This window comes from Arctopsyche grandis, chromosome 3 (assembly GCF_051622035.1).
Source record: "Arctopsyche grandis isolate Sample6627 chromosome 3, ASM5162203v2, whole genome shotgun sequence".
NCBI classification, from domain to species: domain Eukaryota; kingdom Metazoa; phylum Arthropoda; class Insecta; order Trichoptera; family Hydropsychidae; genus Arctopsyche; species Arctopsyche grandis.
This window is the reverse complement of record NC_135357.1, coordinates 3,698,156-3,711,748: the sequence shown is the minus strand read 5'-3', so window position 1 is coordinate 3,711,748 and position 13,593 is coordinate 3,698,156. Positions and strand designations below refer to the sequence as shown.

The 13,593-nt window shown below is 37.6% G+C and overlaps 2 protein-coding genes across 2 annotated transcripts in view; both read right to left on the bottom strand.

The window, feature by feature from the left end:
• LOC143909769 (uncharacterized) overlaps positions 1-13,593 on the bottom strand; it is a 69,598-nt gene that overhangs the window by 29,529 nt on the left and 26,476 nt on the right. The window lies entirely within an intron of this gene.
• Brca2 (BRCA2, DNA repair associated) lies at positions 907-13,160 on the bottom strand. Its single transcript, XM_077427937.1, has 7 exons — positions 13,045-13,160; positions 9,318-12,974; positions 7,515-7,689; positions 7,225-7,441; positions 5,173-5,399; positions 4,804-5,087; positions 907-2,768 (listed from the first exon to the last, which is right to left on the bottom strand). The coding sequence occupies exons 2-7, from the start codon at positions 12,929-12,931 to the stop codon at positions 1,835-1,837; spliced, it is 5,451 nt and encodes a 1,816-aa protein (XP_077284063.1). The 5' UTR covers positions 12,932-12,974; positions 13,045-13,160; the 3' UTR covers positions 907-1,834.

Genomic DNA, 13,593 nt, shown 5'->3' with positions numbered 1-13,593 from the left:
AAATGACTTACAATCAGTAACTGCAATAATATTACAAGTCTGTTCATACCTAGTCAGCACGTATCGGCAGCAGCAGGCAACCTGCAAGTACCGAGAGTATTCTTTGGTACGTTCTATATGGAAGCATATGAATGCGTCCAAAGAATACTGTTCGTACTTGCAGGATACCTGCTGCTGCCGGGTCGTGCTGCATAGCTATAAACAGACCATTAATGGTGCATTTGAAAAAAATAGCTTTCCACCTTAGAACGAATCATTTGCGCATTAGGATAAAGGAAACTGCGCATTAAATAAATATATTTCTGTTAAATAAAATATGTTACATTGAACAATATTTTATTTTTAGTGTAGGAATATAGTACAACTTGTGCTATTACGAATCAAAACCAGTGATTTCATCATCGATCCTGTACAAACATGCATAACCCAAGGGCAACGTCCCCTTCGACCATTCCAGAAGAAAGAGTTCATCGCTCGATCGTAAAACGAACGAAACCCAACAGTGATGTCATCAGGAAACTGTAACAAGTGTCCTAAAAAGTCGTTAACGCGTGGCACACGACCCCATTCTTAAACGAACGACGTCCTGGCGCTGACCCCATAGCTATAACACACGTGCCTCGAAAACAGGTCAACACGTGTCTTGGAAACGAAGACAAAGCATCTGCACACGGCACGCTTCAAGCCAGAACGTATTCATCGCTCGATCGTAAAACGAACGAAACCCAACAGTGATGTCATCAGGAAACTGTAACAAGTGTCCTAAAAAGTCGTTAACGCGTGGCACACGACCCCATTCTTAAACGAACGACGTCCTGGCGCTGACCCCATAGCTATAACACACGTGCCTCGAAAACAGGTCAACACGTGTCTTGGAAACGAAGACAAAGCATCTGCACACGGCACGCTTCAAGCCAGAACGTATATAAAGCGACGCACCAGCTCCCAACACCAGAGTGAACCTCTGGAGTTCAACCAGCTCACTTCTCCGAAGCTCAACCTCTTCGTACATACAATAACCATTGTAACAATTGAACAAAAATAAACGATCCTTTTACAAACCCAACCGGTGTTTTCTTAGACCGGAACACGGTCAACACATCTGTCCCGCGTAATTAAGTACTAAGAATTAGACAAAAATTTCGATCATTTTACAATTAAAATTGCGCTGTAAAAAAATATAAAAAATATGGTGCTTTGTCATTATTAGTCACCGGACCCAGAAGGTGCCGCGTATTGTTCAAAGGTTGTAAATGCATTGTTAAAGGTTGGCCGAACCTTTTTTACAAAGGATTTACAACAATGGATAGCACTGTGACTATCCTACCTCTAGTCATTATTAGTCTTCAGCGGGCCATGGATTCTTTCGCCACAAAAGGGATCTATACTTTTCATTTCATAGATGTTTCTCTATGCTTTGAACACTAAAGGAACGGTCTATTGTTTTTTGCAAAAGCAATTACGACTAGCAGCCCTTTAGTCATTATAACGGTCGAGAGACGTGGCAACGTTGCGAAAGTGAAGGTCTTAAAATAGAAAATGATCAGTAGATCAGTAGCTATTAAAATTGATATAAGATGTATTGTGAACATTATTTAGTAATAATAAAAAGCATTTAAAAATCAAAATCACGGTGTTGCAGTCAGTATATTTCTCCGATGATTCGCTCAGTAATATACATATTAAGCGGTAATTTAAATTCATATTACTGTTGAAATAAATTAGCCAGTTAGTTAACAAAAATTATATTTTTCATACACATTAAGGCAAACGCATTAACAATTTTATATTTTGCAACACTTACACAATATTATAAACATAAAATTAGTGAGTTTCATTCCGATTCCAAACTCAACGGAGGACTGCAATCCATATCCTTAAAATCTTCATTCAACTTGCGTACAATTTTTCTGGACGTCACCATTTCTTTAGAATTGTTGATACACAGCGGCGGTACAAAATCTTTCTTCACACATCTAGAAGTGTTCAGAACGATCGGCGACAACGGAGGCGGATCACCGTAAGCCCTCAACTTCTTCAATCTACTCTCTACACGCGGCGAACTCGCATTGAAGTTAACCGTATTTTCACCGAGGACAGATGATAAGTTACCCTTCATTGACGAGTTAGCGTTATTCCTATTAAGAGGCCTGTCGATGAATGTAGAATCAAAGTCGAGACCCGACAGATTGTATTCTTCACACGTCCTCCTCACGTTTTCCTTCAGCATCGTGGTGATGCACGACAATTGCTCGTCGCATTTCGACAAGTGACGTTCTACGTCGACTCGTTTCATGTTATTTTCTAAGCTGATCAGTGCCGTCTGTAAGTAGCGCTGTTTCGGACACCGAGTTATGTTCGACAGTTCTGTCACGTACAGCTGGCGTATCCGCTTCATCACCGATCTTGATCTGTGCTGCAGATTCGAGCACGCCAGGTATGCGCCCTTCTCTAAGATCTTGCCGAAGCCGAATTTGTCGACGCCACCCCAAAAGTTGACGGCAATCAGAGTGGTGCGTTCGTTCGCAAGATATACAGTTTGCATGCTGGTTGTATTCTCTGAATCCATAGTCTGAGGGATTGTGTTGATTACAACGCCGACTATATGCACTTCGTTGTGTTTTGGATTGAAGTTCGTATTGTACACGTCTTCCAAACTGGTGCACTCATTGGTAAGAGTGTCTACTGTGGGTAGTTTGGTTGCTTGTTTTGTGGATACTTCTATGAACGATGAACGTTTTCCGGCAGACAAATGTAGTTCTCCAGATCTAAAATAAAAATAAACAACTAAGATAATATGGAACTGTAAAGTTTTGCAGATCTGTGAAGAAGAGACATAAATAAAAATTGTGAAATCCAAATTATACATATATTCATAAAGCTACGTTTTCACGAGCAGTAATTCTGCCAAAGATTTCAGTTAACTCTTTGAATGCTGACCAAAGCCGATCGGCGTTTTGCCAACAAGTCCATGGGCCTGAAAAATGCCAACAAGCGTTGTATTTTGAGCGGGTGACTGTAAAAAAGTCGAAAAAGTTCGTTTACCATCATAGAAGTAGAATGCATAGAATGGTCATTGTTAACAAAAGTACCGTCTAAAAGGGGTCTACGTGACGAGCCAGAATGTTAAATTACAGAAAACACAAATATCGGAAGGCAAAGATCGAAAATCGAAAGATCTTAAGTCGAAAGATCAAAAAAAAAAAGGGTGCATGGTAAACGGTACATACTCACTTAATTTGCGCGAGCAGGGTACAACAGGAACAAGATGAACAGGCTTTTCCTCCCGTATTCTGCGCGCGCACATTAATACGGGAGGAAAAGCCTGTTCCTCTTGTTCCTGTTGTATCCTGCTCGCGCAAATTAAGTGAGTATGTACCGTTTACCATGCACTCTTTTTTTTTTGATCTTTCGACATAAGATCTTTCGATTTTCGATCTTTGCCTTCCGATATTTGCGTTTTCTGTAATTTAACATTCTGGCTCGTTACGGAGACCGGTCTAAAAGCGAGCCATCGAAGAGAGAGACGGAAAGTCAGAAGCGAGACAAGAGAGAGAGAGACGAAGTTTAGCAAACAATGAGCAAACAATGAACAAGCTCTGCCGCGCAGAGTTTTTGTAGCAACATTTTTGGAGGCTGAGAGCGATTCTATGCATTTTACTTCTATGTTTACCATGCATACATATTATATGAAAAACGGTTAGTATATATATCAGTGGCGTGCGGTAAAACTCTCTCTCCCCCCGTCGTACATCCTCACTTCATTTGCGCGAGTAGGATACAACAGGAACAAGAGGAACAGGCTTTTCCTCCCGTATCCTGCGCGCGCACATTAAACAAGGCTGTATGACAAAAAGAGAGATAATTTCACCGCATGCCACTCATATATATTATATATACATAGTACCATTTACCATGCACACTTTTTTTTTGGTCTTTCGACATAAGATATTGCCTTCAGATATTTGCTTTTTCGACCTTTTCACTTTCGGTGCCGTGAGGTAGACCCATTTTGAGCATGTATAAAGTAAACAAGAATACTAACTAAGAATAAATAAAATAAGAATAAATGCATTGAACATGGGTCGTGTAATCCGTGTCAATGTTTATAAAGAGTGGTTTACACCGAAATTTCTGAATTTATAACCATAGCAGAATTTCCCGATGGAAATCCCTAACTGCTGAGTGTTTTAGATTGTGTCTTGGCATTTAGATTGTGAGCATTACATTTTAGCAACAATGAAGCAGATGTAACTAGTTTTGGAAAAATACATTAATTAATAGACTTCTTTTATTATATATTGCAGCAAGATATATTAGAGAGTCTAAACACACCTTTACAAAACTCGAAATCTTCAGTGGTAGTTATCTAGGGTTTGTTTGAATTAGCTACAATTTTTATACCTGCTTTCTATTGGATTTCTAAATAATTCTAGTTGTAAATGTTGGCGAAATTTTCAGTGTGGCGGACTTTCAACAGAAAAGACGTCAGCACTTAAAGAGTTAAGCTGGATGGAACGGGTTTCAGGACCCAAAAGAAAGAAATTCAGATGAACCCAATTTACAATTGGATTATGGTTGCAACATTGAAATTAAAAACTGCCAGTTTCCGCCATTTGAAAGTTTCATAGCTGACATCTGATGCTCTAAGTTTCTAAGCTCACAGTTTAACCTGAACAGCAGTCAAGATTATTCATTAAAATTTACAGAATCTATGTAAAATCTCTAAGCTAAATATCCAAGTTGAATGGTTGAGTGAATTTCACAATCTTTATTAATAATTATAAAAAATACCATTTTTACCTCACACCAGTAGGAGTCAGATTCGTCGCATCCAAGCAAATACCCTCAGTGAATAAATCAATTGTAGATTCACTGGGTCTCCATATTGTAAGGATCGCTAATGTGGGACCGTCGACTTCGAACGAAACAATGCGAGCTTTCAAGACCTTCACAGCTTGTTCTTTGACCAGTCCAAGTTCGTCCATCAACTCCCGGACGCGAATGTCGACTTCTCTACGGATGCTAGCTTGCTTTTCAGCATTGTACTCCTGTATTGCGATACGCTGACTTTGGGATAAGGCATTCTGTAGAATTAACACATGATAGTATGTACATACATATATTAAAACTATTATCAAACTTTTACATTCGAAAACTTATGATTAGTACCAAAAATTCCAAAGGATCTGCAGCCGACTCGTACTCATCAAAAAGATCTTCCGGCGAATCACTAATTTTATTCTTGCAACGTTTCAATCTCTTCAACTTTTTAACATTGTTCAGCTCCTTATCGGCGAACTCCTTCTCCACTCTACTGTACAATTGCTCTATCCTTATTTGCAGTTCAGCTTCAGCTTTGGCGTTCTGTATTTGTTGTAACTTATCCGACTTCATAACTGCAACAGTTTAATACGATTATTGATAGCACTGAGCAACAAAAAAATCACGATTTTTACATACCGGAGCGAAGTCTTATCAAGCTTTAGTAAGTTTGACCCATTAAATTCGAATATGGCAATGATTTGTGTTGGCTCACTCTCGTTAAAGAGATATGTGCAATTTTTACAGATTTTTGGCTTTTGCAGTTTTTAATTGAAAATCTAGTATTGCTGTGCCAAAGGTTAGCATTGGAATCAATAGTCAGATGTTTTTTCTATAGTTTTTAATTTTTTTGCATTAAAATACGTATAATTAATTATCTAGCGAATTATTAAAGTCAAAAATATATTTTTTTCGTAATACTATGACCTAATTTCGCTAATTTTTCACTTTACCACGTTTATAAGGTTTGGTTTTCAATTTAAATATAATTTTATTTCATCTGATCGTACTAAATCGAGCGGTAAATGGACTACTAGTCATATGTGAACCAGTCACAGGACAACCGGTCGCTCTAGATCGGTCACACGTGATCACCCGTCACACTAAAACTGGTCGAATTGGTCGATTTTTGGGTGTGACCAGTTTTTTCGTGACTAATTTTCGGGTGTGACCAGTTTTCTCGTGACCATTTTTAGTGTAACGGGTGATCACGTATGACCGATCTAGAGCGACCGGTTGTCCTGTGACCGGTTCACATTTGACTAGTAATCACCAAACCGGTTTAGGAGGGGGGGGGGGCTCATTATTAATAAGTGAACGTGAGCGTGTCAGATGGAGTGATGCGCTCTCCATTCTTCATCTCGCTCTTGCATCATCCATGCGGTCTTAAGCAGCGACATTTTTTAACTCAATTTAAAATCATTTACCGCTCGAATTAATACGTTTCGACAAAACAAAAAATATTGACATAAAAAAACAATTTTTATAAACATGGTAAAGTAAAAATGAGCAATATGGCAAAGTATGAAAACGATCGGATAAGAGATAAGAGATATAAAAAATGACCACTTAAACGAAAACCATGTGAAACGTATAAGACGTTAGTAAAAAATTAGCGTAATTAGCTCATAATATTACGGAAAAAAAAGTATATTTTTGACTTTTAAAAGTCGCTAGATAATTAATTATAAATATTTCAAATCAGTAAAAAATTTCAATCAATAGAAAAAATATCTCACTGTTGATTTCAATACTCACTTTAGGCACAGTAATGTAGCGTATACTAAAAAGAGCCGCCGATTAAGTGCAATCGGATTAGGCCGAGGCGCATCCCTGACACTGTACGACCGTTATAATTGGTTTCGAGGATTATCTGCAGACTAAGCGCAAGTAGGCTAAACAATGGCCACCGAATTGGCCGCTATTGGTCCCTTCTCAGAAGTGACCGATACCGTGGGACTGAGTGTCGTGGGAATACATATCCGGGTACATGCCTAAACAATAGGGAAGTAACCGGACGTCGAAGATACCCTGAGCGACCGATCCGTTATAAGGCGGTACTTAAGCGATATCAAGACATTCTGGACAGAGCACTGCCAGTGCGTGTATCTCCTTAATCATCAATAAATGCTGTGAAACGACTTTGGCCTTTTACTTGGATCCTCCACCCACCTCTACGCAACAGTAATAATAAGTTTTGAATGCAAAAGCCAAAAATCTGTAAAAATTGCCCATTTCTTTAAACGCTTTTATCTCTTAAACGAGAGCAAGTCAAGTAAAATCATACGCATATTCGAATTATGTAAGTAGGTCAAACTTAGTCAAGATTGATTAGACTCTGATTGATTAGTAAGTGATAATTCAACAACACAACAACAACGATATTAATGATTCGACTACCTAGCGAACCATCGGGCTGTTTATTCAAATGCAGCATCGGATAAACGTTGATGGGAATCAGCCGGACGTTCGGCAGCGGTCCACCACCCGGCCTGCAATTCTTCAACTTGAGTGGTAAAGGTCTATTGTGACCCTTACTGTACAAACCTAGTTTCAACCATGACGCGCACCTTCGGCAACTGTTAGCTCCGATCTTTAAACGTACGCCGTCTTTATCCTGTCAAAAGAGAACAATGTTAATTTTGAAAGCTCTAAAACTGATACTGTGAAGGGAAATTCTGCAAGTGAACCTCTAAAGGAGCCACTCCTTGAGGACAATTCATCAATTCAGCTCCGTACATGATCAATTTAGTACCGACGACAATTTTCTTTTGATCTATCATTGCCGACAATACGGGGTCTATCGTTGTCATCACATCGTACCATCCATCGGTGAGTTCCAATTCATACCTTGACTTGTCTAATCTATACAAATGTTGAATATTAACATTTTATTTAAATAATAAATCAAGAAACAGCTATATGATATATAATACAACGTGACTTATTGAATGAAAATTGTTAATTGTTTCAATTTTATTTTAATATTGATAACAAAGGAAAATATTTCATGATAATTATATTTATATTTATTGCAATTGAATATTTACACTCGCCTTTACAGATCGCTCCGAAGCGACGAGTGTACTAATACAGACACAATACAAACAATACAAGCATTTTATACGATGCGAATTCGTACAAACATCATCCACAGTGACTTTTGGAGCATATTATAGAAATTGGCAAACCTCAAGACGCTGAATAACTTGAGATTTTCAAGAGAGATTGGAAAGGAGATGCCAATTTACAGGAACCGTTTCGATGAAAATCAGAATTGGCAAACTTTGATAGGAAACGATCGATCTGGAGTCACAAACCAAGGTTTGGCCAACAGCTACTAGTGGGAATCGAACCGTGACCACTTTGCTCGAAAGCATAATATGCTAACTACTAAGCCCAAGCTGCTGGTTTATGGAACTCTATAGTGGAGGGTATATATGTATGTATATGTATTATATTTCACCGCAAATGTATACGGGAACAATTTAAACGTCCATTTTATAAAATTAATGTGCATTTAAAAAGATGTTTGTACATTCAAAAAAATTTCTGTACATAACAAAAAAATTGTGTGCATCTCTAAATGACAGATACAGATTGCATTCAAAACTTTGCTTTGATCGTTGAAAAAAATATTTGCTACTTAAAAAGCGGATGAAATGTGTTAAAATGACAGATGAACTGTATTGGCAACGTCGCGAATACCAAAATACGAACCGACAACGACCAACGCTTCTCTCTACTGGATTCCTTCTTTTTCACTCTTCGGCTTGCAACCTTCGACTCTACGACCTGACATCATCGTTCATATTCATACGTAATTCGTAAACAAAAGTTAACACTTTTGGTAGTTGTCAATAGCGGAAGACTGCTACGATGCCAATTTTTGTATCTATTCTAATGCTAAAATCTATTTTTTTGAATGATCGTTTCATATTTTTTAATGGTCAGCAGCATAGCTCGGTCGTTAAGCTTCTGCTTAGCGTCGTGAGGTGCCGGGTTCGATCCCAGGGCCGGGCCTCGAGTGAAAATGAATTTTTCAGAGTATGCTGTTGGTCAGACCTGGATTTGTGACTCCAGGTTGATCGTTTCCTATCAGAGTTGGCCAATTTTCTCTGATTTCATTGTTGAAACGGTTCCCGGTAAAAATTGGCTAAAATCCTTCCTATATACAATATGTCACCAATAATTTGTGTTTGATTAATGTGCAATAAATAAGTTTGTATACAATTTGATAGATGTCTCATTGATTTGATTTGCGAGTTTTTCAGTGTCTCGTAATTCAGTGACTTATATAATGAATAAAAATGCTGCAATATTTGTAATTGGCCAGGAAGGCGCATTGGGGTTGCCTGTAAGGCCTTCCTGGTATGTGTAATATATAATGCCAAAATATTTTATTCGATGCACAATACGAGATTGTTTAATGCACCGAAAGTATTTAATGCATACAAAGTATTTTTGTCAATGTACAGTTAAATGTTCGTTACCCATCGTTTTTTTCGCCGCTCAACGGCATGATGTTTGAAACGCACAGCACCATCCTCTTTCCGGGCACTTCGTCCTTCTCCAGAATCTTCCGCAAGACGGGTCGTTCAGCTCGATACAATTCTCGATCATACCGGTACTTCAACTGCTTCAGGACATTCGACACGCTCAGTATCGGTTCGCTCCGTGCCAACGTCGGATACATCCGTTCGTACGAAGCCAACTTCCACAGGATCCACTTGACGTGATTCGAAACCCAACCATCTGGCACCAGCTTCCCATCGATATCCTCGTGGTTGACGAACAAATCAACGACATCTTGAGTGGTATAAAACGTCTTCTCAGCAGTGACGTCTAATCGACGACTTCTGAATTCAAACGTACTGTAGTTTTGAGGAGTTACATCCAGTATTTCATCTTCAATGCCCGTAGCTTTGCAAGTTGTTAAATCTTTCAACGATATTCGATTCGCGCCTCTGTTAGTTTTAGCGTCTAATAGCATTCCTAGTTTAGTTTGATTCGCTACTCCGACTGGTTGATTCAATGATATTACTTTAACGATTTGGTTCGGATTCGATTCAATTTCAACCAAAGGGATAATTTCTGTCTTTTTGTACGGGACTTTAAATACTTTCTTCTTTCTAGATGTCTTCTTTATTACTAAGATAGGACTTAGCGGATATTGAATCTCATCCGTATTCGACTTTCCAAGATTGTTTTCGTCGTTGAGAAGCGCCGATGTGCTTTCAATTATTTCATCAGCATCCAAGTCGTAGTCTTTCTCAGTTTCCGCTACCAAAATAGTACCGTTCATGATACCCTTGATAGCTAGGGCTTTCAACGATGGAACTGAATACACGACATTCATACAGGACGCTGAATTTTTATTACTTATTTTGGATATGTCAATTTCCGAGTCTAATTTACATTTGGCATCTTCAAAAAGAGATTTTGCTTTTTCAATAGCACCGTCGGATATTTTTATGCTTTTATTATTAGCCGTTGTAAAGCCACAGTTCGTATCATAAAACATGTCATCATTTTCGAATTCATCGAAGAGGTTCTTAACCTTTGTCAAAGCATCTTCAGATACTTCAACAGTTTTATTATTTGCAGTAATAAAGGCAGAGTTTGAATCTTTCGATACTCTTTCGGCTTCACCGGCCCGTTTTTCATCAAATAATGCATCATCAACATCACATCCGTCGAAGAGATTCCGAGTTTTTTTTAAAGCGTCTTCAGATATTGCAATATTTTTATTGCTAGCAGTTGTAAAACCAAAAAATGGATCATTGTTTTGAAACTTTTTCGACGCATCTTTGGATACTTCAATACCTTTATTACTAGGAGTTGTAAATCCACCGAGTGTTTTCGTTAAATCCTTTCTTCGTTTGTTGGGAATCGTTGTGTCAATTATTATACCATCACCTTGACAGTCGTTGAGCAGATTCCGAGCGTTTGTCAAAGCATCTTCAGACACAGCAATACTCTTATTGCTAGCCGTTGTAAAACCACAAAACGCTTTTTTTGTACTTTTCAATTCCTCATTTAGCTCATGTTCAAACGGTAAATCATCGGTTTGACATTCGTCGAAAAGATTCTTAACCTTGTTGAATGCATCTGAAGATATAGCAATACGCTTATTATTCGCAGTTGTAAAACCGCAGAAAGTGTTCTTAAAATCGTTCAATTCACCGTTAGTATTAATGTTTTGACATTCGTCGAATTGGTTTTTGGCTTTTTTCAAAACATTTTCAGATATTGTAGTATTTTTAAAACTACAGAACGCATCGTCCGAAGCCTTAAATCCTACATCATTTAAATCCTGACACTGTTCAAAGATTGCCCGAGCTTTCTTCAACGAATTTTCACATATTGCAATATTCTTATTACTAGCAGTTGTAAAACCAGTGAATGAATTCTTCAATTGTCTAGATTCTATTTTAGGTTTATTAGACATTTCCATACCGCTTAACTCAATATTGTCTTTTTGACATTCGTCGAAAAGATTTCTAGCCTTTTTCAATGCATCTTCGGATATTGTAATGATTTTATTATTAGCAGTTGTAAAACCGCAAACTGTTTCTGTCAAATCTATTGATTTACTCGTCATTTCATTTGGTTTTCTTATAACATGGTTCGCCTTTTTCAATGCATCATCAGATATTTTCACATGTTTATTACTCGCCGTTGTAAAGCCAGAAAATTCAAAGTTATTCTTTCCATCGTCACCATCAATCGAATCCAATTCCATATTGATATCATTGAAAATGTTATTAACCTTAAGCAGTGCTTCATTAGATACATTAATAACTTTATTACTGGCTGTCACGAAGTCGCAAAATCTATCACTCGTCGATGCGGAAACTTGAGGAATCCGTTCCGTGTGACGCCCTTCATCTTTAGTTTGCATTTCCGAAGAAGAGATGTATGATTTTCGGTCCGTTTTATTATTAGACATTTTATTTGAGGCGTCAAAATCAGTATCACTGTTAAAATCAATACCGTCAAGTTCATTCTCGATTCCGTCAAAAATGTTTTTACTTTTAAGCACAGCTTCGGAACTCACTTTTATTTTTTTATTACTGGCAGTTATGAAACCAACATTATTATCATCATCACCACTGAATACATTGATATCTGGAAAAGCTTTAGAAAAACTCATCTTGGAAATTTCGATTGAATCTTCGATTTCACTGTAGTTTTGCTTCCGTCTTTTACTCGGTGGTATTTTTTTCACTAATTTCTTACTCTTAAACATTTGAGTTTGAATAATGGGACTGGTCGGACAGTCATCTTTAGTATCTTCAAAAGAAACAGTTACATCCGTATGTATTTTATCTTTCGTATTAGTATTTACAACTGTAATAGGAGATTCCTTATACCTCTTACAACCACTGTCGTGTACTTCAGAATCAATTTTAATGTGATATTCTTTGGAAGAATCTATATTGAGATCTGTAAGTTTACGCTTTTTAATACTGTTAGTATGTGCATTGTTAGAATTTAAATCAAAGGCACTGTCGACATCGGTAGGAATAAATTCTGCTTTCAAATTCGAGTCTGAAGGACTATTATTCCTATCATTGCTGGCAGCGAAGAAGTCCGGTGGAGTTTCCCCCTCAAATAACTTCTCACTGTCTATATTTGTTTGATAAACATTTTCTGAATCAATAATTGAAATGAGAGCGTCAGCATTGTCGGCTAATTGAAACAATTGAGAATTGCATTCCCATTGACTTTCTGATGTAGACGTGTTCACAACTTCAGGAGTTTGGACATGGGAAACGCATTCTTTCATTTCGCTGAAAGGCAGAAAGTCTTTAGAGGTGACTATTTCCTTTTTCTTCAAACCGGAACAGGCCGGTTGTGATGATTCCAAAAGATTCACACTATGTGATATTTGACCCAAGACAAAATCAACGTTTGGCACGGTGCTATTCTGAATAGACTCATTGTTCTTATATATAATGCTATTCAATTTGGATTTCTTCTCTTTTGCACTCTTGAGGACATCTTTGAAACCAGAGTGTTCGTCAAATATAGTCGAGTTTAACAATACAAAGTTCTCATCGTCGGTGTTGCTGTCAAACTTTCCGATTGGATTTTTCGCCATTGTTTAACCTCTCATCAAAGCAAATATGCAAGTGAAGGAAAATCTGTCAAAATTACAACAAGAGTAAAATCAAATTGATATGTGTATAAAAAAATAAATGTTTTCTACTAAACCATGTAGAGTTTAATGATTTCTCGCTTCCATGTATGAGTTTTAAAACAGTTCTGCACTGACAGCTAAGCGCACCAAAACAAACGCGCCACTTTGACAATAGGTCAAAGTATTGCCAGATTAAATAATCATTTGACAAACATAAATATGGTAATCGGATTATTTCGCACATTGTGATAGCGCACTTGACAATCGTTGCTATGAATATCGCGAATACGGAATATCTGGAACTCGAATTCTCGTTATTATGATACCTCGCGTGGTAGCTCTCGATGGATGGAATTTTCGGGTACCAGATGTTTTGTGATCGAGATTTCAGTAACGTATGCGAGATCTCTTTGTGCGAAATAATCACCGAACCAAACATATTTATTTATTTATTTATGACAACACATACCAGGAAGGCATTACAAGCAACCCAAATGCGCCTTCCTGGCCAATTACAAATATTGCAGCATTTTTCATTATATAAGTAACTGAATTACGAGACACTGAAAAACTCGGAAATCAATGAGACATCTATCAAATCGTACACAAACTTATTTATTGCA

Coding starts and splice junctions, on each gene's coding strand:
- Brca2 (XM_077427937.1), bottom strand. CDS start 12,931: ATGGCGAAAAATCCAATCGGAAAGTTTGACAGCAACACCGACGATGAG. Junction 7,690..9,317: donor AGCGGCGAAAAAAACGATGG/GTAACGAACATT, acceptor ACATTTGTATAG/ATTAGACAAGTCAAGGTATG. Junction 2,769..4,803: donor CTGACTCCTACTGGTGTGAG/GTAAAAATGGTA, acceptor TTTTTATTTTAG/ATCTGGAGAACTACATTTGT.